The sequence below is a fragment of the Monodon monoceros genome, unplaced genomic scaffold (assembly GCF_005190385.1).
Source record: "Monodon monoceros isolate NGI ecotype Baffin Bay Population unplaced genomic scaffold, NGI_Narwhal_1 Super_Scaffold_14, whole genome shotgun sequence".
In the NCBI taxonomy this organism is placed as follows: domain Eukaryota; kingdom Metazoa; phylum Chordata; class Mammalia; order Artiodactyla; family Monodontidae; genus Monodon; species Monodon monoceros.
The window spans coordinates 42,968,776-42,995,075 of NW_021703770.1; the positions used below are offsets into that span (position 1 = coordinate 42,968,776).

At 35.8% G+C, this 26,300-nt stretch overlaps 1 protein-coding gene across 1 annotated transcript in view; it reads right to left on the bottom strand.

Moving 5' to 3' along the window:
- The window catches only part of NECAB1 (N-terminal EF-hand calcium binding protein 1), a 284,871-nt gene that overhangs the window by 201,489 nt on the left and 57,082 nt on the right, over nucleotides 1-26,300 (bottom strand). The window contains exon 3 of the mRNA XM_029223075.1: nucleotides 2,257-2,365. Coding sequence (XP_029078908.1) covers nucleotides 2,257-2,365 — 109 coding nt within the window. The remainder of the gene's footprint in view (nucleotides 1-2,256; nucleotides 2,366-26,300) is intronic.

Here is a 26,300-nt window from a genome sequence, read left to right on the forward strand (position 1 = left end):
ATTTGGGACCTCTCCTTTTTTCTTGATGAGTCTGTCTAAAGTTTTATCTATTTTGTTTATCTTTTCAAAGAATCAGCTCTTAGTTTCATTGATTTTTTTTTCTCTTTTTTAGTCTCTATTTCATTTATTTCTCCTATGTTCATTATTATTGCTTTCTTCATACTAACATTAGATTTTGTTGGCATTTCTTTTTCTAGTTCCTTTAGGTGTAAGATTAAGCTGTTTCTCTGGGATTTTTCTTCTTTCCTGAGGTAGGCTTGTATCTCTATAAACTTCCCTCTTACAACTGTTTTTGCTGTGTCCCATAGATTGTGGATTGTTGTGTTTCTATTTTCATTTGTGTGATTTCCTCTTTGATTTCTTCAGTGACTCATTAGTTATTTAGTATATATAACTGTATATATTTAGGTGCTCCCATGTTGGATTTAAATATATTTATAAATGTTATATCTCCTTATTGCATTTATCTCTTTATCATTATGTAAAGTCCTACTTTGGCTCTTGTTACAGTCTTTGTTTAAAAGTCTATTTTATCTGATATAAATATTGCTACCCTGGCTTTCTTTTCATTTCTGCTTGCATGGAATACCTTTTTGCATCCCCTCACTTTCAGTCTTTGTGTGTCTTTAGACCTGAAGTAAGTCTCTTGTAGGCAGCATACATATGGGTCTTATTTTTGTATCCATTCAGGTACTCTGTGTTGTTTGATTGGAGCATTTCATCCATTTACATTTAAAGTAGTTATTGATAAGTATGTATCAATTGCCATTTTGTTAATTGTTTTCAGTTCATTTTTATAGTTCTTTATTGTTCTTTCCTTTTTCTTTTGCACTCTTCCAATGTGACTCGATGCTATGTTTAGTGTTATTTTTGGATTCCTTTCTCTATTTTGTGTGTATATCTATTATAGATTTGTGTTTGTGGTTACCATGAGGTTTATATATAACAATATATATATGTGCATATATATATATACACACACACGATAATTATACTTTACTGATCTCTTAAGTTCAAATGCATTCTAACAGACCTGCACCCCCACCCAACATTTAATATTTTTTTTTCACATTTTGCATTTAAAAAAATATTCCTTAACTACTTATGGTGGATTAGATGATTTTACTACTTTTGTCTTTTAACCTCCCTACTAGTTTTGTGAGTGACTGATCTACCACCTTTACTGTGTATTTTCCTTTACTAATGAGACCTTTACCTTCATAATTTTCATATTTCTCGTTGTGGTCTTTCTTTTCCACTTAGAGAACTCCCTTTAACATTTATTGTACAGAAATTTTAGTGGTACCAAACTCTTTTAGATTTTGCTTGTCTTAAAACTATCTCTCCTTCAAATCTGAATGTTACCCTTGTTGGGTAGAATATTTTTCATTATATATTTTTTCCTTTTATCACTTTAAATATAGTGACATAACCACTTTGAAAACATTTGGAAAGAAAGAAGGAAAACATTGAAAATATATCTTGTTGGTTAAATTTTCCTCTTTAACTTGCAAGTTAAATTTTCCTCTTTTGTCACATAAATAATATTTTTAAAATATTTTGCTTGATCATGAGAAGCAAATATTTTTTTAGAAATGTCGTCATAGATGTGCCTATAGTGCAACATAATAAAGCACTTTAAATTTCAAAAATTAAGTAAATGATTTCTTGTAAAATGACTCAAAAAAATGCATCAGTTAAACCTACAAATTTTCAGAGCTCATATTTTATTTTGCCAGATTTGAAAATAAGTCAAGTAGATCACTATATACATTGATTGCTCAGAGAAAATTCTGTGTCCCACATTACCTACATCTCTCAGGTAACACTGATTTGGAGTTCAGCACACCCATCTGAATTGTCCAGATAATTGCTGCAATTTCCTATTTTACTACAGTAATATAAAAATGGACTTAGAACAATTTTTAAATGAAGCAAACTGAGATGAAATCTAAGAAACAAGGTAAAATTCTACTTTCTTATTAATGGCAGAATTAGAATTATTTATAACCTATGCTTTGTTTTAATTCTGCAAACTCTTTATGAGAACTCCCTACAGAAGATCTTTATTTTCCAGTTCAAACTTCAGTTTTTCACAGCATTTCAATTGTTAGAGGCTATCTCAGAACTGAACATAGGCGTGTTACAAAAGGTGATCTCTGCAGCTTTACTCCATTTCTGTTTCATTGGTATGTACTTGTTCATGCCCTCTCTACTTTGTTTACAGAATGTAGTGATTTAAAAAAAGTTCCTTACTTGGTATTATGTGTATCAATGGTATGGAAGAGGTCACGTAACTCTTCTCCACTCAGAACACCATCTGCAAAATATGCTTTGAATTCTTCAAAGGACAATTTTCCATCATCTAAAATGGTAAGAACAAACAAAAGAGAAGCAAACATTTCAATTTTGTATGTTATTATATCTTTTAATTTTTAACATTTTGCTCAAATGCTTGAACAGGTTTGTTTGTGCATGTATACATGTATTCAAAAAGGAAGAACAATTTCAGGTGTTTAAAATAAAAATAATTACCCTCCCAGACCCAAGGAGTGGTCATGGGTCTCTGCTATCTCCCTCTTGGAATCCAGGAGTAGTTATGGGCCCCTGCCACCTCCCTCCCAGATACCAGGAGTCATTGCAAGCCAAGAGTGGTTGCAAGCCACCACTGCCACCCTTGCAGACCCCAGGAGTGGTTGAGAGCCCCCACTGCCACCTGCCCAAACTCCAGGAGTGGTTGTGAGCCACCTCTGCTCCCATCCTGTGTCCCAGGGCCATTCCTGAGCCATTGCCACCACTGAGAACTCCAGGACTGGGCACCAGCAGCCACATCTGCATACCACCTATCAAGGGGATAATGACCAGCACATGCTGAGGAAAGAGGTGCCAGGCATGCATACTAAAAAAAGCCCTCAGACCAAAAATACTAAATCCATACAAGCTACACAGGGATGCTCCCACGTAAAAAGAGCTCTCCAAGACCAGAGTATATAATTGCTTCTCCTAAACTCACAGAGAGAAATAAAAGTAAAACGAAGCAGAGGAACCACTCCCAGTTAAAAGACCAAGAGCATTCCCCTGAAAGAACAAACAATGAAGCAGACCTATTCAATATGATAGACACTGATTTAAAACAGGAGATAATGAAAATACTGAAGGAATTCAGAAGGGGTATCAATGGAAATGCAGAGTACAGAAAAAAGAAACTAGAAACTAGAAAGAGGAACCAAGAAAAATTAGAAAACTCATTTGCCAAGATAAAAGCTGAGCTAAAGTCAGTGAATAGCAAAATGAATAATGCAGAAGAACAAATAAGTGACCTGGAATAATGGAATAAGGAATAATGGAAATCGTCCAATCAAGACAGAAGACAGAAAGCCAAATTAAAAAAATAGAAGAAAGCAATACAAGAGACCTATGGGATAATATAAACTATGCCAACCTATGCAAAATAGGGATTCCAGGAGGGAAAGAAAGCAAAAAGGGATCAAAAATGTGTTTGAAGAAATTATGGCTGAAAACTTCCCAAATGTAAAGAAGGAAACAGATATCCAGGTACAGGAAGCACAGAGGGTCCCAAACAAGATAAACCCAAGGAGACCTACACTAAGACATACTATAATAAAAATGTCAAAAGCTAAAGACAAAGAGAAGATTCTAAAGGCAGTAAGAGAAAAGCAAAGAGTTAATTACAAGGGAACCCCACTAACACTATCCGCTGATTCCTCTACAGAAACGTTGTAGGCCAAAAGCAAGTGTCAAAGTCCTGGAAGGGAAAAATTTGCAAACTAGAATACTCTACCCAGCAAGATTATCCTTTAGAAGAGGAGAGATAAAAAACTTCCCAGACAAGCAAAAACTAAAAGAATACAGCAATACTATACTTATCCTAAAGGAAATATTGAAAGCTCTTCTCTAAATAGAAAAGAAGTAAGAATCTATAAGAAAAGGAAAATTACAATTGGAAAATAATCACTTAAAGAAACCAGTACACAGATTAAAACATTTTAATGAAATGTTTTAATCAAAGTTAATCAGAATGTTTTCAATTTAAATCAAAATATTTTAAAATCAAAAATATTTTCTGTGAAAGCGATGACAACCACAATGAATAGCAAAAAGAAGAACATGAAGATGTAAGAGAGGACATCAAAATCATAAAATGTGGGGGAGGAGAGTAAGAAAATGTGGATTTTTTTTCCCTAGAATGTGTTTGAGCCTATATGACTATAGTCTAAGGCAACTATATATAGGAAGGAGTTAACATACATGAAAAACAGTGTAACCACAAGTCAGAAACACACAATAGATTCACAAAAACCAAAAAGAGAATGTAAGTATAATACAAATGGAAAATCATCAAATGATGAAAGGAAAAACAAAAGGAAAAAGAAACGGACAAAGAAGAAATATAAAATCAATGGGAAAATAAGGTTTTAAATGGCAATAAATATATATCTATCAATAATTACCTTAAATGTTAATGGACTAAATGCTCCAGTCAAAAGACAGAGTGGCAGGTTGGATAAAAAAACAAGAGTGTACAGTATGCTGCTTACAAGAGATGCACTTCAGGGCAAAGAACACACATAGATTGAAAGCCAAGGGATGGAAAAAGATATTTCATGCAAATGGAAATGAAAAGAAAGTGGGGGTCCCAATACTCATATCAGACAAAATAGACTTTAAAACAAAGGCCATAAAGAAAGATAAAGAAGGACACTATATAATGATAAAAGGATCAATACAAAAGGATTTTACACTTATCAACATATATGTACCTAAAATAGGAGCACCCAAATACATAAAGCAAATACTAACAGACATAGAGGGAGAAATTGACAGGAATACAATAATAGTGTGAGACTTTAACACCCCACTCACATCAATGGACAAATCTTCCAGACAGAGAATCAATAAGGCAAGAGAGATCCTAAGTGATACAATAGGACAGTTAGACTTAATTGATATTTTCACAACATTACATCCAAAAAACCAGATTACACATTCTTTTCAAGTGCACATGGAACATTCTCTAGAATTAACCACATACTAGGGCACAAAACAAGCCTCTACAAATTTAAGACTATAGAAATTATCTCAAGCATCTGTTCTGACAACAACAACATGAAACTAGAAATTAACCACAGAAAAGGAAATGAGAAAAAAATGATTCCATGGAAACTAAACAACATGCTTCTAAAAAACCAATGGGTCAATGATGAAATCAAAGAGGAAATTAAAAAATACCTTGAGACAAATGACAATGAAAACACAGCCATACAAAATCTATGGGATACAGCAAAAGCAATTCTTAGAGGGAAGTTTATAGCGATACAGGCCTTCCTCTATAAAGAAGAAAAATCTCAAATAAACAGCTTAACCAACCACTTAAAAGAATTAGAAAAAGAAGAAAAACAAAACCTGAAGTCAGAAGAAGGAAGGAAATAATAAAAACTAGAGAGGAAATGAATAAAATAGAAATTTAAAAAATAGGAAAAAATCAGTAAGACCAGGAGTTGATTCATTGAAAGGATAAACAAGACTGACAAACCTCTGGCCAGGCTCACCAAGAAGAAAAGAGAGAAAATCCAAATAAACAAAATAAGAAATGAAAAAGGAGACATAACAATTGATACTACAGAATAACAAAAAACCATAAGGGAATACTATGAATAATTATATGTCAAAAATTGGCCACCTAGAAGAAATGGGACAAGTTTCTAGAAACATACAGCCCTCCAAAATTGAATCAAGAAGAAATAGATAATTTGAACAGACTGATCACTAGAACTGAAATAGAGTCTGTAATTTAAAAACTCCCTACAAATAAAAGTCCAGGACCAGATGGCTTCACAGGTGAATTCTAGCAAACATACAAAGAAGAATTTACATCAATTCTTCTCAAATTCTTACAGAAAATTGAAGAGCAGGGAACACTCCCAAGGACATTTTAATGAAGCCACTATAACACTGATAATAAAACCAGACTAAGACACCATCAGAAAAAAAAATTACAGGCCAATATTTTTGATGAATATAGATGCGAAACTTCTCAACAAAATATTAACAAACCAAATCCAACAACGCATGAAAATGATCATAACCGTGACCAAGTGGGATTCATCCCAAGTTTACAAGGATGGTTCAACACACACAAATCAATCAATGTGATACACCATATAAACAAAAGAAAAAACAAAAACCACATGATCATCTCAATAGATGCAGAAAAAGCATTTGACAAAATTCAACATCCATTCATGATATAAATTCTTACCAAAGTGGATGGAGAGGGAACATATCTCAAAATAGTAAAAACTATTTATGACAAACCCACAGCCAATATAATAGTCAAAGGTGAAAAGCTGAAAGCCTTCCTGCTAAAATCTGGAGCAAGACAACATTGCCCACTCTCACCTCTTTTATTCAACACAGTATTGGGAGTCCTAGCCACAGCAATCAGACAAGAAAAAGAAATAAAATGTATCCAAATTGGAAGGGAAGAGGTAAAATTGTAATTATATATAGATGATACACTGTATGATACCCTAAAGACTCCACACAAAAACTGCTAGAACTGATAAATAAATTCAGTAATGTAGCAAGATACAAGATTAACATACAGAAGTCAGTTGCATTTCTTTACAACAACAATGAAATATCAGAAAGAATGTAAAAAAAAACCAAATACTTTCTAAAATCACAACCCCAAAAATAAAATACTTAGGAATAAACCTCACCAAGAAGGTGAAAGACTCATAAGCTGAGAGCTATAAAACATTAATAAAGGAAATTGAAGATGATTCAAAGAAATGGAAAGATATCACATGCTCTTGGATTGGAAGAATTAATATTGTTAAAATGGCAATAGTACCCAAAGCAATCTACAGATTTAACACAATCCCTATCAAATTACCAATGGCACTTTTCATAGAACTAGGACAAATAATCCTAAAATTCATCTGGAACCATAAAAGACTTAGAACTGCCAAAGCAATCCTGAAAAAAGAATCAAGCAGGAGGCATAACCATCCCAGACTTCAGAGAATACTACATAGCTACAGTAATAAAACAGTGTGGTACTGGCACAAAAACAGAATATGGATCAATGGAAAAGAAGAAAGAGCCCAGAAATAAACCCACACACTACAGTCAATTAATCTTCGACAAAGGAGGCAAGAAGGTACAATGGGAAAGGAGTCTTTTCAGCCAAGGGTGTTGGGAAAGTTAGACAGCTGCATGTAAATCAATGAAGTTAGAACACAACCTCTCACCATACACAAAAATAAACTCAAAATGGCTTAAAGACTTAAACATAAGACATGACACCATAAAACTCCTAAATGAAAACATAGGCAAAACATTCTCTGACATAAATCGTACAAATATTTTCATGGATCAGTCTCCCAAGGCAATAGAAATGAAAGCAAAAATAAACAAATGAGACCTTATCAAATTTAAAGGCTTTTGTACAGCAAAGGAAAGTATAAACAAAATGAAAAGACAACCTACAGAATGGAAGAAAATATTTGCAAATGATGCTACGACAAGGGCTTAATTTCCAAAATATATAAACAGCTCATACAACTCAATTTCACAGAAACAACCCAATCATAAAATGGGAGGAAGACCTAAAGAGACAATTTTCCAAAGAAAGCATACAGGCACATAAAAAATGCTCATTATTGCTAATTATTAGAGAAATGCAAATCAAAACTACAATGACGTATCACCTCATACTGGTCAGAATAGCCATCAATGCAGGAGAGGATGTGAAGAAAAGGAACCCTCCTACAATGTTGGTGGGACTGTAACTTGGTGCAGCTACTAAGGAGAACAGTATGGAAGACTCTTAGAAAACTAAAAATAGAGTTATCATATGACCTAGTGATCCCATTCCTGGGGATATATCTGGAAAAGATGAAATTTTAACTTGAAAAGATACATGCATGCCAAATGTTCATAGCAGCACTATTTACAATAGCCAAGACATGGAAGCAACCTAAATGTCTGTTGACAGATGAATGAATAAAGAAGATACTGTGAGGGCTTCCCTGGTGGTGCAGTGGTTGAGAGATCGCCTGCTGATGCAGGGGACACGGGTTTGTGCCCTGGTCCGGGAAGATCCCACATGCTGTAGAGCGGCTGGGCCCGTGAGCCATGGCTGCTGAGCCTGCGCGTCTGGAGCCTGTGCTCCGCAACGGGAGAGGCCACAACAGTGAGAGGCCCACGTACCACAAAAAAAAAAAAAAAAAAAAAGAAGATACTGTGTGTGTGTATATATATATATAATGGAATGTTAGCCATAAAAAAGAATGAAATAAGTTCATTTGCAGCAATATGGATGGACCTACAGATTATCATACTAAGTCAGACAGAGAAAAATATTATATATTATATAACACAGGTGGAATCGAAAAAATAGCACAAATTAAATTACTTATGAAAAAGAAATAGACTCACAAACATAGAAAACAAACTTATGGTTACCAAAGGGGAAATTGGTGGTGGGGGATAAATTAGGAGTACAGAATTAACACATACACACTACCATACATAAAATAAACCACAAAGATTTACTGTATAGCACAGGGAACTATATTCAATGTCTTGTAATAACCTATAACAGAAAGGAATCTATCTATCTATCTATCTATATATCTATATATCGGAATCACTTTGCTTGCTATACACCTGAAACTAACAATATTGTAAATCAACTATACTTCAGTTAAAAAAATATATATATACGACTTGTCATTTAACATATAACAGTTTCATCCATTCTTTCATCAAATATTTATCAAGATCCTACTATGTGCCCATACAGTTTTGTGTTAAGAATATATGTAGACAACTCCTTATTGATCCTATAATTTTGATGGAGGATGTAACAATTGAACAGCCAAATACAGTATGATGAGGGCAATTCTAAGGGACATAGGGTGATGTGAGAGAGTGTAGAAAAGAAAACTAATCCACATATTAGGGGAATAGGGACATAAGGAAACCTTCTTGGAAGAAGTGAAGGCTTCTTGGAAGAAGTGACATTTCTACTGAGACACAAGTGAAAACTAAGGGTTAGTGGGGGAAGATCTGTAAAGAGGAAGAGTATTCCAGGCAGAGGAAATGCCAACTACAAAGGTAGGAGGCAAGCAAGAATACGGGTTGAACACTGAAAAGAAAAATCAGTGTACTCAAAGAATATATTGGAGTAGAATTGTGGTTACCAGGGGCCAGGGGGAAGGGGAAATGGGGAGATGTTGTTCAAGGGGTACAAAATTTCAGGTATGCAAGATGTATAAGTTCTGGAGATCTAAAGTAAACAATGTGAGACAGGAGAAGATGGTGGAAAAGTAGAACACGGAGATCACCTTCCTCCCCACAGATATATCAGAAATACATCTACATGTGGAACTGCTCCTATAGAACACACACTAAACACTGGCAGAAGACCTCAGACCTCCCAAAAGGCAAGAAACTCCCCAGGTACCTGAGGAGGGCAAAAGAAAAGAGAAAAAACAGAGACAAAAGAATAGGGAGGGGACCTGCACCAGTGTGAGGGAGCCATGAAGGAGGAAAGGTTTCCACACACTAGAAGTCCCTTTGTGGGCGGAGATTGTGGCTTCAGAGCCACGGAGGAGAGCACAGCAAGAGGGGTGTGGAAGACAAAGCAGAGAGAGTCCCACACAGAGGATCGATGATGACCAGCACTCACCAGCCCAAGAGGTTTCTCTGCTCCCCCGCCGGGAAGTGCGGGGCTGGGAGCTGAGGCTCGGGCTTCAGAGCTTAGCTCCCTGGGAGAGGGCTGGGGTTGGTGGAGTGAACACAGCCTGAAGGGGTTAGTGCACCACGGCTAGCCCAGAGGGCGTCTGGGAAAAGTCTGGAGCTGCCGAAGAGACAAGAGACTATTTCTTGCCTCTTTGTTTCCTGGTGCTCGAGGAGAGGGGATTAAGAGCCCTGCTTAAAGGAGCTCCAGAGATGGGCGCGAGCTGCGGCTATCAGTGGACCCCAGAGACGGGCATGAGACTCTAAGCCTGCTGTTGCAGCCACCAAGAAGCCTGTGTGCAAACACAGGTCACTATCACCACCTCCCCTCTTGGAGCCTGTGCAGCCCGCCAGTGCCAGGGTCCCATGATCCAGGGACAACTTTCCCAGTAAAACACACAGCACGCCTCAGGCTGGTGCAGCGTCACCATGGCCTCTGCCGCCGCAGGCTCACCCCACATTCATACACCTCCCTTCCCCCAGCATGAGCCAGCCAGAGCCCCCGAACCAGCGGCTCCTTAAACACCGTCCTGTCTGAGCGAAGAACAGACGCCCTCAGGCAACCCACAGGCAGAGATGGGGCCAAATCCAAAGCTGAACCCTGGGAGCTGTGCGAACAAAGAAGAGAAAGGGAAATTTCTCCCAGCAGCCTCAGAAGCACCGGATTAAAGATCTACAATCAACTTGATGTACCCTACATCTGTGGAATACCTGATTAGACAACAAATCATCCTAAATTGAGGAGGTGGACTTTGGGAGTAAGAGAGATTATTTTTTCCCCTTTTCCTCTTTTTGTGAGTGTGTATGTGTATGCTTCGGTGTGAGGTTTTGTCTGTATAGCTTTGCTTTCACCATTTGCCCTAGGGTTCTGTCCTTTCATTTTTTTTGGTTGTTTGTTTGTTTTTTACTTTTTAATTTATTTTTCTTAATAATTATTTTTTATTTTAATAACTTTAATTTATTTTATATTTATTTTATTTTATCCTCTTTCTTTCATTCTATATTTTCTCCCTTTTATTCTGAGTCATGTGGCTCCAGCCAGGTGTCAGGGCTGTGCCACTGAGGTGGGAGAGCCAACTTCAGGACACTGGTCCACAAGAGACCTCCCAGCACCACGTAATATCAAACAGTGAAAATCTCCCAGAGATCTCCATCTCAACACCAACACCCAGCTTCCCTCAACAACCAGCAAGCTACAGTACTGGACACCCTATGACAAACAACTAGCAAGACAGGAACACAGGCCCATAAATTAGCAGAGAGGCTGCCTAAAGTCATAATAAGGCCACAGACACCCCAAAACACACCAGCAGACGTGGACCTGCCCACCAGAAAGGACAAGATCCAGCCTCATCCACCAGAACACAGGCACTAGTCTCCTGCACCAGGAAACCTACACAACCCACTGAACCAACATTAGCCACTGGGGACACACACCAAAAACAATGGGAACTACGAACCTGCAGCCTGCAAAAAGGAGACCCCAAACACAGTAAGATAAGCAAAATGAAAATACAAAAAGACACACAGCAGATGAAGGAGCAAGGTAAAAACCCACCAGACCTAACAAATGAAGAGGAAATAGGCAGTCTACCTGAAAAAGAATTCAGAATAATGATAGAAAAGATGATCCAAAATCTTGGAAATAGAATAGAGAATATGCAAGAAACATTTAACAAGGACCTAGAAGAACTAAAGATGAAACAAGCAATGATGAACAACACAATAAATGAAATTAAAAATACGTTAGAAGGGATCAATAGCAGAATAACTGAGGCAGAAGAAAGGATAAGTGACCTGAAAGATAAAATAGTGGAAATAACTACTGCAGAGGAGAATAAAGAAAAAAGAATGAAAAGAACTGAGGACAGTCTCAGAGACCTCTGGAACAACATTAAATGCACCGACATTCGAATTATAGGGGTTCCAGAAGAAGAAGAGAAAAAGAAAGGTACTGAGAAAATATTTGAAGAGATTATAGTTGATAATTTCCCTAATATGGGAAAGGAAATAGTTAATCAAGTCCAGGAAGCACAGAGAGACCCATATAGGATAAATCCAAGGGGAAACATGCCAAGACACATATTAATCAAGCTATCAAAAATTAAATACAAAGAAAACATATTAAAGCAGCAAGGGAAAAACAACAAATAACACACAAGGGAATCCCCATAAGATTAACAGCTGATCTTTCAGCAAAAACTCTGCAAGCCAGAAGGGAGTGGTAGGAAATATTTAAAGTGATGAAGGAGAAAAACCTACAACCAAGATTACTCTACCCAGCAAGGATCTCATTCAGATTTGATGGAGAAATGAAAACCTTTGCAGACAAGCAAAAGCTGAGAGAGTTCAGCACCACCAAATCAGCTTTACAACAAATGTTAAAAGAACTACTCTAGGCAAGAAACACAAGAGAAGGAAAAGACCTACAATAACAAACACAAAACAATTAAGAAAATGGGAATAGGAACATACATATCGATAAATAACTTAAATGTAAATGGATTAAATGCTCCCACCAAAAGACACAGACTGGCTGAATGGATACAAAAACAAGACCCGTATATATGCTGTCTACAAGGGACCCACTTAAGACCTAGGGACACATACAGACTGAAAGTGAGGGGATGGAAAAAGGTATTCCATGCAAATGGAAATCAGAAGAAAGCTGGAGTAGCAATTCTCATATCAGACAAAATAGACTTTAAAATAAAGACTCTTACAAGAGGCAAACAAGAAAACTACGTAATGATCAAGTGGTCGATCCAAGAAGAAGATATAACAATTGTAAATATTTATGCACCCAACATAGGAGCACCTCAATACATAAGGCAAATACTAACAGCCATAAAGGGGAAATCGACAGTAACACAATCATAGTAGGGAACTTTAATACCCCACTTTCACCAATGGAAAGATCATCCAAAGTGAAAATAAATAAGGAAACACAAGCTTTAAATGACACCTTAAACAAGAGAGACTTAATTGATATAATAAGACATTCCATCCAAAAACAACAGAATACACATTTTTCTCAAGTGTTCATGGAACATTCTCCAGGATAGGTCATATCTTGGGTCACAAATATAGCCTTGGTAAATTTAAGAAAATTGAAATCGCATCAAGTAACATCCAACCACAACATTATGAGACTAGATATCAATTACAGGAAAAGGTCTGTAAAAAATACAAACACACGGAGACTAAACAACACACTACTTAATAACGAAGTGATCACTGAAGAAATCAAAGAGGAAATAAAAAAATACCTAGAAACAAAAGACAATGGAGACACGATGACCCAAAACCTATGGGATTAAGCAGAAGCAGTCCTAAGAGGGAAGTTTATAGCAATACAGTCCTACGTTAAGAAACAGAAACATCTCAAATAAACAACCTAAACTTGCACCTAAAGCAATTAGACAAAGAACAACAAAAACCCCCAAAGTTAGCAAAAGGAAAGAAATCATAAATATCAGATCACAAATAAATGAAAAAGAAATAAAGGAAAAGATAGCAAAGATCAATAAAACTAAAAATTGCTTCTTAGAGAAGATAAACAAAATTGATAAACCATTAGCCAGACTCATCAACCAAAGAAAGGAGAAGACTCAAATCAATAGAATCAGAAATGAAAAAGGAGTAACAACTGACACTGCAGAAATACAAAGGATCATGAGAGATTACTACAAGCAACTCTATGCCAATAAAATGGACAACCTGGAAGACATGGAAAAATTCTTAGAAATGCACAACCTGCCAGGACTGAACCAGGAAGAAATAGAAAATATGAACAGACCAATCACAAGCACTGAAATTGAAACTGTGATTAAAAACCTTCCAACAAACAAAAGCCCAGGACCAGATGGCTTCACAGGCGAATTCTATCAAACATTTACAGAAGAGCTAACACCTATCCTTCTCAAACTCTTCCAAAATATAGCAGAGGGAGGAACACTCCCAAACTCATTCTACAAGGCCACAATTACCCTGACAACAAAACCAGACAAAGATGTCACAAAGAAAGAAAACTACAGGCCAATATCATTGATGAGCATAGAGGCCAAAATCCTCAACAAAATACTAGCAAACAGAATCCAACAGCACAGTAAAAGGACCATAAACCATGATCAAGTGGGGTTTATTCCAACAATGCAAGGATTCTTCAATATATGTAAATCAATCAACGTGATAAACCATATTAAGAAATTGAAGGAGAAAAACCATATGATCATCTCAATAGATGCAGAGAAAGCTTTTGACAAAATTCAGCACCCATTTATGAAACAAACACTGCAGAAAGTAGGCAGAGAGGGAACTTTCCTCAACATAATAAAGGCCATATATGACAAACCCACAGCCACATCGTCCTCAATGGTGAAAAACTGAAACCATTTCCACTAAGATCAGGAACAAGACAAGGTTGCCCACTCTCACCACTCTTATTCAACATAGTTTTAGAAGTTTTAGCCACAGCAATCAGAGATGAAAAAGAAGTAAAAGGAATCCAAATCAGAAAATAAGAAATAAAGCTGTCACTGTTTGCAGATGACATGATACTCTACATAGAGAATCCTAAAGATGCTACCAGAAAACTACTAGATCTAATCAATGAATTTGGTAAAGTAGCAGGATACAAAATTAATGCACAGAAATCTCTGGCATTCTTATACACTAGTGATGAAAAATCTGAAAGTGAAATTAAGAAAACACTACCATTTACCATTGCAACAAAAAGAATAAAATATCTAGGAATAAACCTACCTAAGGAGACAAAAGACCTGTATGTAGAAAATTATAAGACACTGATGAAAGAAATTAAAGATGATACAAATAGGTGGAGAGATATACCATGGTTTTGGATTGGAAGAATCAACATTGTGAAAATGACTCTACAACCCAAAGCAATCTACAGATTCAATGCAATCCCTATCAGACTACCACTGGCATTTTTCACAGAGCTAGAACAAAAATTTTCACAATTTGTATGGAAACAAAAAAGGCCACGAATAGCCAAAGCAGTCTTGAGAACGAAAAACGGAGCTGGAGGAATCAGGCTACCTGACTTCAGACTATACTACAAAGCTACAGTAATCAAGGCAGTATGGTACTGGCACAAAAACAGAAAGATAGATCAATGGAACAGGATAGAAAGCCCAGAGATTATTCCACGCACATATGGTCACCTTATCTTTGATAAAGGAGGCAGGAATATACAGTGGAGAAAAGACAGCCTCTTCAATAAGTGGTGCTGGGAAAACTGGACAGGTACATGTAAAAGTATGAAATTAGAACACTCACTAACACTATACACAAAAATAAACTCAAAATGGATTAAAGACCTAAATGTAAGGCCAGACACTATTAAACTCTTAGAGGAAGACGTAGACAGAACACTCTATGACATAAATCACAGCAAGATCCTTTTTGACCCACATCCTAGAGAAATGGAAATAAAAACAAAAATAAACAGATGGGACCTACTGAAACTTAAAAGCTTTTTCACAGCAAAGGTATCCAAAAATAAGCTGAAAAGACAACCCTCAGATTGGGAGAAAATATTTGCCAAGGAAGCAACTGACAGAGGATTAATCTCCAAAATTTACAATCAGCTTATGCAGCTCAGAAAAAAAAAAACAAAAAAACCCACAACAACAACAATGTAATCTAACAATGGGCAGAAGACCTAAATAGACATTTCTCCAAAGAAGACATACGCATTGCCTACAAACACATGAAAGAATGCTCAACATCATTAATCATTAGAGAAATGCAAATCAAAACTACAATGAGGTATCATCTCACACCAGTCAGAATGGCCATCATCAAAAAATCTAGAAACAATAAATGCTGGAGAGGGTGTGGAGAAAAAGGAACACTCTTGCACTGTTGGTGGGAATGTAAATTGATACAGCCACTATGGAGATCAGTATGGAGTTTCCTTAAAAACTACAAATAGAACTACCATACAACCCAGCAATCCCACTACTGGGCATATACCTTGAGAAAACCATAATTCGAAAAGAGTCATGTACCAAAATGTTCATTGCAGCTCTATTTACAATAGCCAGGACATGGAAGCAGCCTAAGTATCCATCGACCGATGAATGGATAAAGAAGATGTGGCACATATATACAATGGAATATTACTCAGCCATAACAAGAAACGAAATTGAGTTATTTGTAATGAGGTGGATAGACCTAGAGTCTGTCATACAGAATGAAGTAAGTCAGAAAGAGAAAAACAAATACCATATGCTAACATGTATATATGGTATCTAAGAAGAAGAAAAAAAAAAAACGTCATGAAGAACCTAGGGGTAAGACAGGAATAAAGACACAGACCTACTAGAGCATGGATTTGAGGATATGGGGGAGGGTAAGGGTAAGCTGTGACAAAGTGAGAGAGTGGCATGGACATATATGCACTATCAAATGTATAATTGATAGCTAGTGGGAAGTAGCCACATATCATAGGGGGATCAGTAGGTGATTTGTGACCATCTAGGGGGTGGAATAGGGAGGGTGGGAGGGAGAGAGATGCAAGAGGGAAGAGATATGGGAACATATGTATATGTATAACTGATTCACTTTGTTATAAAGCAGAAACTAACACACCATTGTAAAGCAATTATACTGCATTAAAGATGTTAAAAATAAATAAATAAATAAGTACATAAATAAGTAAGCAACGTGACTATACTTAACAGTATTGTATTGTACACTTGAAATTTGCTAAGAGGGCAGAGCTTGTGTTCTCACTACACATAAAAAAAGAAAATGGTAACTATGTGAGGTGATGTGTATGTTAAGTAGTTTGATAGTGATTAATATTTTACAATGTATATGTATATCAAATCATCAAGTTGCATACTTTGTACGATTTTAAACTGTCAACTATACCTCAATAAAGCAGGGGGTGGTTGGGGGAGAGAATGAATATATGCTGGAAGGAGAGGAGAAGCCAGAGAGAAACAGAGAGTCAATGTCTTGAAAAACCTTAAAAATCATGGTAGAGTTTTGAATTTACCCAAAGAGGCACTGTCATATTGGAAAGCTTACTGTGGCTATAGTGAGTAAAATGGAGTGGAGAGGTAAGACACTAGAAGAGAATACCCATAAGAGGACACTGTAGTAATTCCTACAAGAATCAACTTGGCGTAAACCTTGGTGGTGACAGTAAGAACAAAGAGAAGTAGACAGATTTACAATCTGTTTAGGAAAAAGAATCAACAGGAACTGATGATCAGTTAGAGGTGATGGGTGAGAGGGAACAATAAATCAAGAATTATACCCACTTCCCAGGACTGAGCAATCACATGGACAATATCACCATTGTAAAAGAGAACACAGGGCAAAAAGTGTGGGGTGAAGTAAACTGCTGTTTTGGACATGTTAAAATTAGATGTATCTGTGGAATAAGTAGAGGCACCCAGTGAGCAGTAGAATCATACAAGTCTAGAAAAGGAGAGGGTGGGGCAGGGAGGGAAGGAGTAAATGAAAGAAGGAGGGAGGGAGGAAGGGGGAGGGAGGAAAGGGTAGGGAGGAAAAGAAGAAGGGAGAGAGAGAGAGAGAGGTAGAGAGAAAGAAAGAGAAAGGCCGACTGGAATGTATGCTCGGGAGCTATCAATGCATAGGAATTAAGGTCCTAGAAGTAAGGGAATTCGTTCTCCCAAGAAAAATTCCTACAGTGAGGAAGAAAAAGCCCCAGAATAGACTTTGGAAATGCCAACTAAATTCTTTATGTTTCAGATTTTATAAATGTTTAACTGTTGCAAGGATTAACTGAGAGGCCATACACAAAACATTTAGCATGGTAACTAACACATAGTTCAACAATAGTGATCTGGGAAACAGGTTTACTAGTTCAATCTTGGTAAGTGAAGATCATTTATGTGTTTTTAATTCTCATTTTCTTCTATTCCTTGAAAAGTCCTTACACAGACAATCGATATTTAACATGTTTGTTTAAAAATAGAAATTTTTATTTATTTTCTTAGGTAATCAGGTTTTGAAAATCCTAAAATTGGTACTTCTGTGAAAAGAGATTCTTTAAACATTCATTTAATTTCTCCTTCAAGTTTCATGTCCACAAATATGTCAACAACTAGAGTTCTAATCTCAGTATTTCCCCTCCTTCTATTGCAAGCTAAATCTCGTCTTTGTATTTAAAATGACTATCCTCTCAAAACACTGGCTTTTCTTTCATGTATTAAAACATTTTTGAACACTGTAAATATTTTAGTTTTTCAAGATTAAAATACAAAAACATGATCATCTTCAATAATAACCATCCTGGTACAAAATGAACACCTGGAAAGCATTACTGGGTTTAATACACAAAGGACAGCATATACTTTGCATGTATATGCAAATTTGGATGCAAATTTTAGAGGCAGAAATTAAAAATACCAACCTCAATTCTAAACTGAAGTTCTTAAATTGTAAATTCAGTAAAATTAATAATATATTACTATTTTGTTAAACTTAAAGATTAAATACTTTCTGTTAAATGTACATGTCACCTTGCACAAGTCATTTAGTATCATTATTCATTAACTTCCTCATCTCTGAATGAAAGCCCCTATTATTCCAACCTTCTAGTTATATATATATATATATATTTTTTTTTAATGATTTACTGCCATTATATAAATAAAAATAAAATAGAAGCTCTTCCAATTTCAGCTCTGATATATAAAGACCTTAGACATCATCACTTCTGTCCTTAAAACAACAAAAAGCTGAATGCTGAACAAACTCAAAATCAATTACTTTTCTGGGACTCTTTGGAGAACTGAGGTCAAGGGCAAACCACTAGTCAAAATCTGGAGAAACAGGCAAAACCAGAGAATCACAGCCAAGATCTGTTTCCCCAGAGCAGAAGCTAGGGGAGCCATAAACTGATAGGAACAGTTAAATGGTAGTTTTGATGAAATGCTAGAGACCGAGTGTAAACTAGCATGAGAGGAGGAAACTCTTTGGGGCTTTAGTTTTTGGGGAGCTTCCATACTTTAATGGGTTTTACCTCCAGGAACCCTACCAGGCTCTTACTGAGGAGACAAGAAAGATCTGGAAGTGGAAGGAGAAGAGTAATTGTGAAATGTACATGAGTGTTTTCCATGACAATGGTCTACTCTCCAGGGGTAAAGATTTTACCAGAGACATATCCCACCTGGGGGAAGGGCATTTCCCCACTGCAGTCCCATCTAGCCTACCTGTCTCAACTAAGAGTAGGAGGAACTAAAAGACATTGGGAAGGTCACAGCCCAGGGACACAGACCCACTGAAAAACTTGTATTTAATCATAATAGTATAGAACACATCTGCTCCCCCATTCTTTACCACCACACCAACAGGGCTGCCAAATAATAATAGTACATGACAGCTGAAATAACTGTCACACTTCCAGAGAAGGAGTGCTTAGGGAAGCCCAAAGTCAATAAAAAAGACAAGAGAAATTTAAAGCCTGTGGCAACTACTAGTAGAGAAAACATTAAATACAGCCCAACTCCTAGTCAGATTAACATAAATCCTCACACTAGAGGCCTAAGTACTTATTCTATTACCTGATACATCACATCTGGCTTTCACAAAAAAATTACAAGGCATGATAAAATGCAAGAAAAGCACAGTCTAAAGAGACAAAAAAGCATAAGAACCAGACTCAGCTATGACACAGATATTGGAATTATCAAACAAGAAATTTAAAATAACTATGATTAATATGTTATGGGAATAATGGAAAATGTAGACAATAATGGAAAATGTAGGCAATATGCAGAAGAGATGGGTAATGTAGGCTGACAGATGGAACTCTAAAACAACTTGAAATAAAATGTTAGAAATAAAAGACACTAACATAAATGAATGCCTTTGATGGGCTCATCAGTGGAGGATACAGCTTAAGGAAAGAAGCAGTAAGCTTGAGCTAGGTCAATAGAAACGTCTCAAGCTGAAATACATAGTTAAAAAAAAATACAACATCTAAGAACTCTGAGAAATTTCAGAAAGTGTTACATACAAATAATTAGAGTACCAGAAGAAGAAAGAGAGTATAGAGCAGAAGAAATATTTGAAATAATAATGACCAGGAACTTTCCAAAGTTAAGGTCAGAAACCAAAACACAGAACCAGGAAGCTCAGACAGCACCCAACAGGGTAAATTCTCCCCTCTACACCCACACCCAAAGCAACTCTGTATCTTTGAATATCATACCCAACTGCAGAATACCAAAGACAAAGAGGAAATTTAGAAAGAGGTAGAGGAAAAATATAATCTATATAGGACCAAGAATAAGAATTACAATTACAGTGGACTTCTCATCGGAAACCAGGCAAGCAAGAAAAAGGTGGAGTGAAATACTTATTGTTGAAAGAAAGTACACCACAATCCAGAATTTCATATCCATGAAATAATTCTTCAAAATAAAGTAGAAATAAATATCTTTTCAGACAAACAAAAATGAAGGAATTCATTGCCAGAACTGCTCTGCAATAAATGTTAAAAGAAATTCTTTAGGGAGAAGGAAAGTGATATAGGTCAGAAACACAGATCCACATAAGAAAAGATGAATGTCAGAGAAAGAATAAATAAAAGTAAAATAAAATATTTTACTTTTCTTACTCTGAATTAATTAACAGATAACACTATAAAGTAATAATACAAACAACATATTGGTAATTATAGCATATGGATAAATGAAATAAATTATGCCAATTTCATAAAGAACAGAAGGAGACATTGGAAATATTCTGTTATAAGGTACCTGTATTACCCATGAAGTGGTACCGTGCTATTTGAAGGTAGATTTTGATTAGGGAAAAATGAATATTGCAAGCTTACATTAGGGAAAAATGTATATAGTAACCACTATTTTTTTTTTTTCAGTACGCGGGCCTGTCACTGTTGTGGCCTTTCCTGCTGCAGAACACAGGCTCTGGAAGCACAGGCCCAGCGGCCATGGCTCACAGGCCCAGCTGCTCCGCAGCATATGGGATCCTCCCAGACCGGGGCATGAACCCATGTCCCCTGCATCAGCAGGCGGACTCTCAACCACTGTGCCACCAGGGAAGCCCAGTAACCACTATTTTTAAAAATATATATAATTAATTTACTAAGAGAGGCAGTAAACTAGAATTAGGTAAAATACTGTTTAAAACCAGATAAGGCAGAAAAAGCAGGGAGGGGAGAACAAGTACAACTAATACAGAACAACTACTAACATGGTAGTTATTAATCCAACAATATCAAAAATCACTCTGAATGTGAATGGTTTAAATACAGCAATTAAAAGACAGAGATTGTGAAAGTCAGTAAAAAAATAAAATAAAAGCCAACTATGTTGTCTATAAAAAATCCACTTTAAATATGGACACTCATACAGGTTAAAGCTAAAGGGATAGAAAAAGATACTTTTTCTATCCCTTTAAAAAATATACCATAATAATGCTAATTAAAAGAAAGTTGAAGTAGATATATTAATTTCAGACAAAATAGGCTTCAAAACAAGCAAAATAATGAAGTATAAAGAGGCACATTACCCAATTATAAAGGCGTCAATACTTCTAAAAGACAATTCTAAGCGTGTTTGTATCTAACCATAAAACGTCAAAATACGTGAGGCAAATACTGATAGAAATGAAAATAAAAACAGGAAATCCACTATTATAGCTGGAGACTTTAACATGCCTCTTTAAATAATTGATAGATCAAACATGTAGAAAATCAGCAAGGATATAGTTGACCTGAACACCACTATCAATTACTTCATCTATATTTATTTATAGAATACTGCTTCCAACAACAGCAGTATATGTAATCTGCTCAAACACACATGGAACATTCACCAAGAGATGCCACATATCTTGTTAAGGTGTGGGCCATAAAATACACATTAACACATTTAAAGTATAGAAGTCATACAAAGTATGTTCTCAGACCACATTGGAAGTAAACTAGAGATCGATAATTAAAAGATAGCTGGAAATCCCCCAGTATTTGGAAATTAAATATCACCTTGTTAAATAATACATGAGCTAAGAAGTGTCAAGAAAAAATGTTTAAATATTTTGAACTAAATGAATATGAAAATACAGCAAATTAAAATTTATAGGATGCAGTGAGAGCAGTGCTTAGAGAGAAATTTATACCATTAAATGCATATATTATAAAAGAAGAAAGACCTAAAATCAATATCTAAGCCTCCACCTTAGGAAACTAGAAAGAGAAGAGTAATTTGAGCCTAAAACAAACAGGAGAAAATAAATATAAGTTAAACAACAAAAATTAGAGCACAAATCAATGAAATTGAATCCAGGAAAACAATAGAGAAAATCAGCAGAAGTAAAAAGTGATTCCTTGAAAAGATCAATAAAATAAAGCTCTAACCAAGCTAAGCAAGAAAACAAGAGAGAAGCCACATTACCCACATCAAAAATGAAGAAGTTATCACTGTTATTCCTAGGAATAGTGAAAGGAAAATAATGAAGCACTATGAAAAATTCTATGCCCACAAATTTGATAACTTACATACAATGGAACTATTAATTAAAAGATACAAACTGCCAAAACTCACCCAAGGAAAAACAGTTAATCACAAGAGGTCTATATCTACTAAAGCAATGGAATCAATAATTAATAGCCTCACAGAAAATAAAGCACCAGGCTCTGATGGATTCACTGGTAAATTCTATCAAACTTTTAAGCAACAAATGACACCAATTCTCTGCAATCTTATCCAGAAAATAGAAGCAGAAATAACATTACTAATTCATTCTATGAATCCAGAATTATCCTAACACCAAAACTAGACAAAGACATAAAAGAAAGGAAAACTCTCTACCAATATTGCTCAGGAACATGGATGCAAAAATTCTCAACAAAACATTAGCAAACCTATTCTAACAATGTTTTAAAAAATTATACATCAAAACCAAGTGAGATTTAGTTCAGTTGTGCAAGGTGGGGCCAATATTCAAAAATCAATCAATATAATCCACAATATCAACATACTAAAGAAGAAAAAATCATTTGATCATATCAGTTGATGAAGAAAAAGCATCTGATGAAATCAAACACCTATTAATAATAAAAAAAACTCTCAGCAACCTAGTAATAAAAAGGAATTTCCTCAACCTGATAAAGAATATCTACAAAAACCCTACAGCTAACAACATACTAAACAGTGGGGAAGTAGATGCTTCTTTTTTTTTAACATTATATTTTATTGACTTAAGAGACACTGAAAATATTTACATCATAAGTAAGACTATATCACAAAAACCTAGTGCCCGTGCCATCCTAGGAAATAATATGGAAGTGAATAAGATTTATTGTTGATTGAAGGTTTATAAAATTCAACACAAAGATCAAAGGGTTAATGTTCTGACACACTATGCATAGCTCCTTGGAAATCTTTGAGGATTTCTTTTTTTTTTTTATTGAAGTATAGTTAACTTACAATATTGTGTTAGTTTCAAGTGTACAGCAAAATTGTTATATGTATATACTCTTTTTCAGATTCTTTTTCATTGTAGGTTACTACAAGATATTTAGTTCCCTGTGCTTTACACTAGGTCCCTGTTGTTTATGTATATTATATATAGTAGTGTGTGTATGTTCATCATAAACTCCTAATTTGTCTCCCCCACCACCCCCACTATCCTCTTTGGTAACCATCAGTTTGTCTTCTATGTCTGTGAGTCTATTTCTGTTTTATAAGTAAATTCATTTGTATCTTTTTTACATTCCACATATAAGTGATATCATATGATATTTGTCTTTGTCTGATTCACTTCACTTAGTATGATGATCTCTAGGTGCATCCTTGTTGCTGCAAATGGCATTGTAACAGGGAAGAGCTAAATCAGACTCCTCGTTGGATCTGTTTCTTTGACTTTAACCTCTGACCCTGCTCAACTGTGGATGGCTGAAAGAAAAAAGAAACTAACACATCCCCTCACCAAGGCTGGTCACTCCATGACATGTTTTGCAAGACTGATGGCCTTTTTACTTTACTTCCTCACCTCCTCTCCCTCTCTATTCTGCCTTTTTACTTTACTTCCTCACTGGATCTCCCTCTCTGATTATATAAAAGAAAATGGCATCCAGACCCTGATAAGATGGTTTTTCAGAGACACTAGTCTGCCATCTTCTTGGTCTGCTGGCTTTCGAAATAAAGTCATATTCCTTGCCTCAACACCTTGACTCCGATTCATTGGCCTTTCGTGTGGCAAGCAGAGTGAGCTTGGACTCAGCAACAGCATTATTTCATTTTTTTATAGCTGAGTAATATTCCATTGTATATATATACCACAACTTTTTATCCATTTCTCTGTTGATGGACAGTTAGGCTGCTTCCATGTCTTCATTATTGTAAATAGTGCTGCTATGAACATTGGGGTGCATGTATCCTTTCTAATTAGAGCTTTCATCTTTTCCAGATACATGCCCAGGAGTGGGATTGCTAGGTCATATGATAACTCTATTTTTAGTTTTCTAAGAGACTTCCATACTGTTCTCCATAGTGGCTGCACCAATTTACATTCCCACCAACAGTGTAGGAGGGTTCCTTTTCTCCACACCCTCTCCCTCATTGATTATTTGTAGACTTTTTAATGACGGCCATTCAGACCAGGGTGAGGTGATACCTTATTGTAGTTTTGCTTTGCATTTCTCTAACAATTAGCGATAATGAGCATCTTTTTATGTGACTGTTGGCCATGTATATGTCTTCTTTGGAGAAATGTCTATTTAGGTCTTCTGCCCATTTTTTTGATTGCATTGTTTGGATTTTTCTTTTATTATTAAGTTGTATGAGCTATTTGTATGTTTTAGAAATTAAGCCCTTGTCTGTAGCATCACTTGCAAATATTTTCTCCCAGTCCATAGGTTGTCTTTTAATTCTGTTTATGGTTTCCTTTGCTGTGCAAAAGCTTTAAAGTTTAATTAGATACCATTTGTTTATTTTTGCTTTTATTTCCATTACTCTAAGAGAAACATCCAAACAAATATTGCTGAAATTTATGTCAGAGTGTTCTGCCTATGTTTTCCTCTAGAACTCTTATAGTATCCAGTCTTACATTTAGGTTTTTAATCCATTTTGAGTTTATTTTTGTACAAGTTGTTGGAGGATGTTCTCATTTCATTTTTCTACATGTACCTGTCCAGTTTTCCCAGCACCACTTAAGACCAGAAAAAAATCTTAGAGATGCCTTTCTCATCACTTCCATTTAACAATATACTGGAAGTCCTAGCTATTGATATGACAAGAAATAGGAATAAAAGGTATATAGACTGGGAAGGTAGAAACAAAACAGTTTTTTTTCACAGATGGCATAACTGTAGAAAATTCTAAAGAATTAAGCAAAAGAAAAACCCCAGACATACAAACAAAGAAAACCCTCTGGAACTGAAAAGTAGATATAGTAAAGTCACAGGGTACGTGGTTAATATATGAAAGTCAATTGCTTTACTACATGTCAGCAACAAGTAATTGTAACTTGAAATTTAAAACACTACCATTTACAAAACTACTACAAAAATGAAATACTTAGGTATAAATCTAACAAAATATATAAAGAATCTAAATGCAGAAAAGTAGGTAACTCTGATAAAAGAAATTAAATAAGATCTAAGATTTATTTCATATTTTTATTTATTTAAACAACTTTATTGGACTATAATTGCTTTATAATGGTGGGTTAGTTTCTGCTGTATAACAACGTGAATCAGCTATACATATACATATAACCCAATATCTCCTCCCTCTCCACCCTCTTGTGTCTCTCTCCCATCCTCCCTATCCCACCCCTCTAGGTGGTCACAAAGCACTGAGCTGATCTCCCTGTGCTATGCAGCTGCTTCCCACTAGCTAGCTATTTCACATTTAGTACTGTATATATGTCCATGCCAGTCTCTCACTTCATCACAGCTTACCCTACACCCTCCCCGTGTCCTCAAGTCCATTCCCTATATCTGTGTCTTTATTACTGTCTTGCCCCCAGGTTCTTCAGAACCATTTTATTATTATTTTTTTGGATTTCATATATATGTATTAGCATGTGGTATTTGTTTTTCTCTTTCTGACTTACTTCACTCTGTATGACAGACTCTAGATCCATCCACCTCACTACAAATAACTCAATTTTGTTTCCTTATATAGCTGAGTAATATTCCATTGTATATATGTGCCACATCTTCTTTATCCATTCATCAGTCGATGGACACTTAGGTTGCTTCCATGTCCTGGCTATTGGAAATAGAGCTGCAATGAACATTGTGGTACATGACTCTTTTTGAATTATGGTTTTTTCAGGGTATATGCCCAGTAGTGGGATTGCTGGGTGATATGGTAGTTCTAATTTTAGTTTTTGAAGGAACCTCCTTACTGTTCTCCATAGTGGCTGTATCAATATACATTCTCACAAACAGGGCACACCCTTTTCTCCACACCCACTCCCACATTTATTGTTTGTAGATTTTCTGATGATGGTCATTCTGACTGGGGTAGGTGATACCTCATTGT